We start from the raw sequence: 479 nt of genomic DNA, 5'->3' as shown, positions 1-479 counted from the left end.
GGCCGGGTGGTCTGAGGGCATCTGGAGATGCAGCTGCTTTGCCGGCGAAGCGAGCAGTGCCGCGTGTGGCAGCAGTAACATCAGCCGTGGGGCTGGCTGCTGAAGGTGGAGAAAGCTCGCATTGCCAAACTGCCCTCAGAGCTGAACTGCGTGCGCCGCAGCTGCATGCAGGCTGATTATTATTTTCAGCAATAAGACTGGTTTCTTAATTTCTGCGCTCCCGGCTTCTCTTCGCCCTTTGCACTGAAGCACCAGGCACACCTGTACTGCCCCCGCAGCTGCTCACACACGGGCAGCGGGTGAGGTGGGGTTAAGGAGCCGCTCTAGTGTAACATCCCGCCAAGAACTGCTTATCCGTGAAGGTATATACATGGAGAACATGTATTTATGTAAATACTTCGAGAACATGTATTTACATTTACATTTAGAGCTAGCACGTTTACTGCCCCAGCAGTCGCTACAGACGACGGTGAGCCCAA

General features: G+C 54.1%; 1 protein-coding gene across 1 annotated transcript in view; it reads right to left on the bottom strand.

Moving 5' to 3' along the window:
• HIBCH (3-hydroxyisobutyryl-CoA hydrolase) overlaps nucleotides 1–167 on the bottom strand; it is a 38688-nt gene extending 38521 nt beyond the window's left edge. Inside the window, exon 1 of the mRNA XM_014306819.2 lies at nucleotides 121–167. Within this exon, the coding sequence (XP_014162294.1) occupies nucleotides 121–167 (47 nt within the window). The remainder of the gene's footprint in view (nucleotides 1–120) is intronic.
• Between the last annotated feature and the right edge of the window lie 312 nt (nucleotides 168–479).

This window comes from Geospiza fortis, unplaced genomic scaffold (genome assembly GCF_000277835.1).
Source record: "Geospiza fortis unplaced genomic scaffold, GeoFor_1.0 scaffold112, whole genome shotgun sequence".
NCBI classification, from domain to species: Eukaryota; Metazoa; Chordata; class Aves; order Passeriformes; family Thraupidae; genus Geospiza; species Geospiza fortis.
Note: the sequence above shows the minus strand (reverse complement) of the source record. Positions and strands in the feature narration are given on the sequence as shown.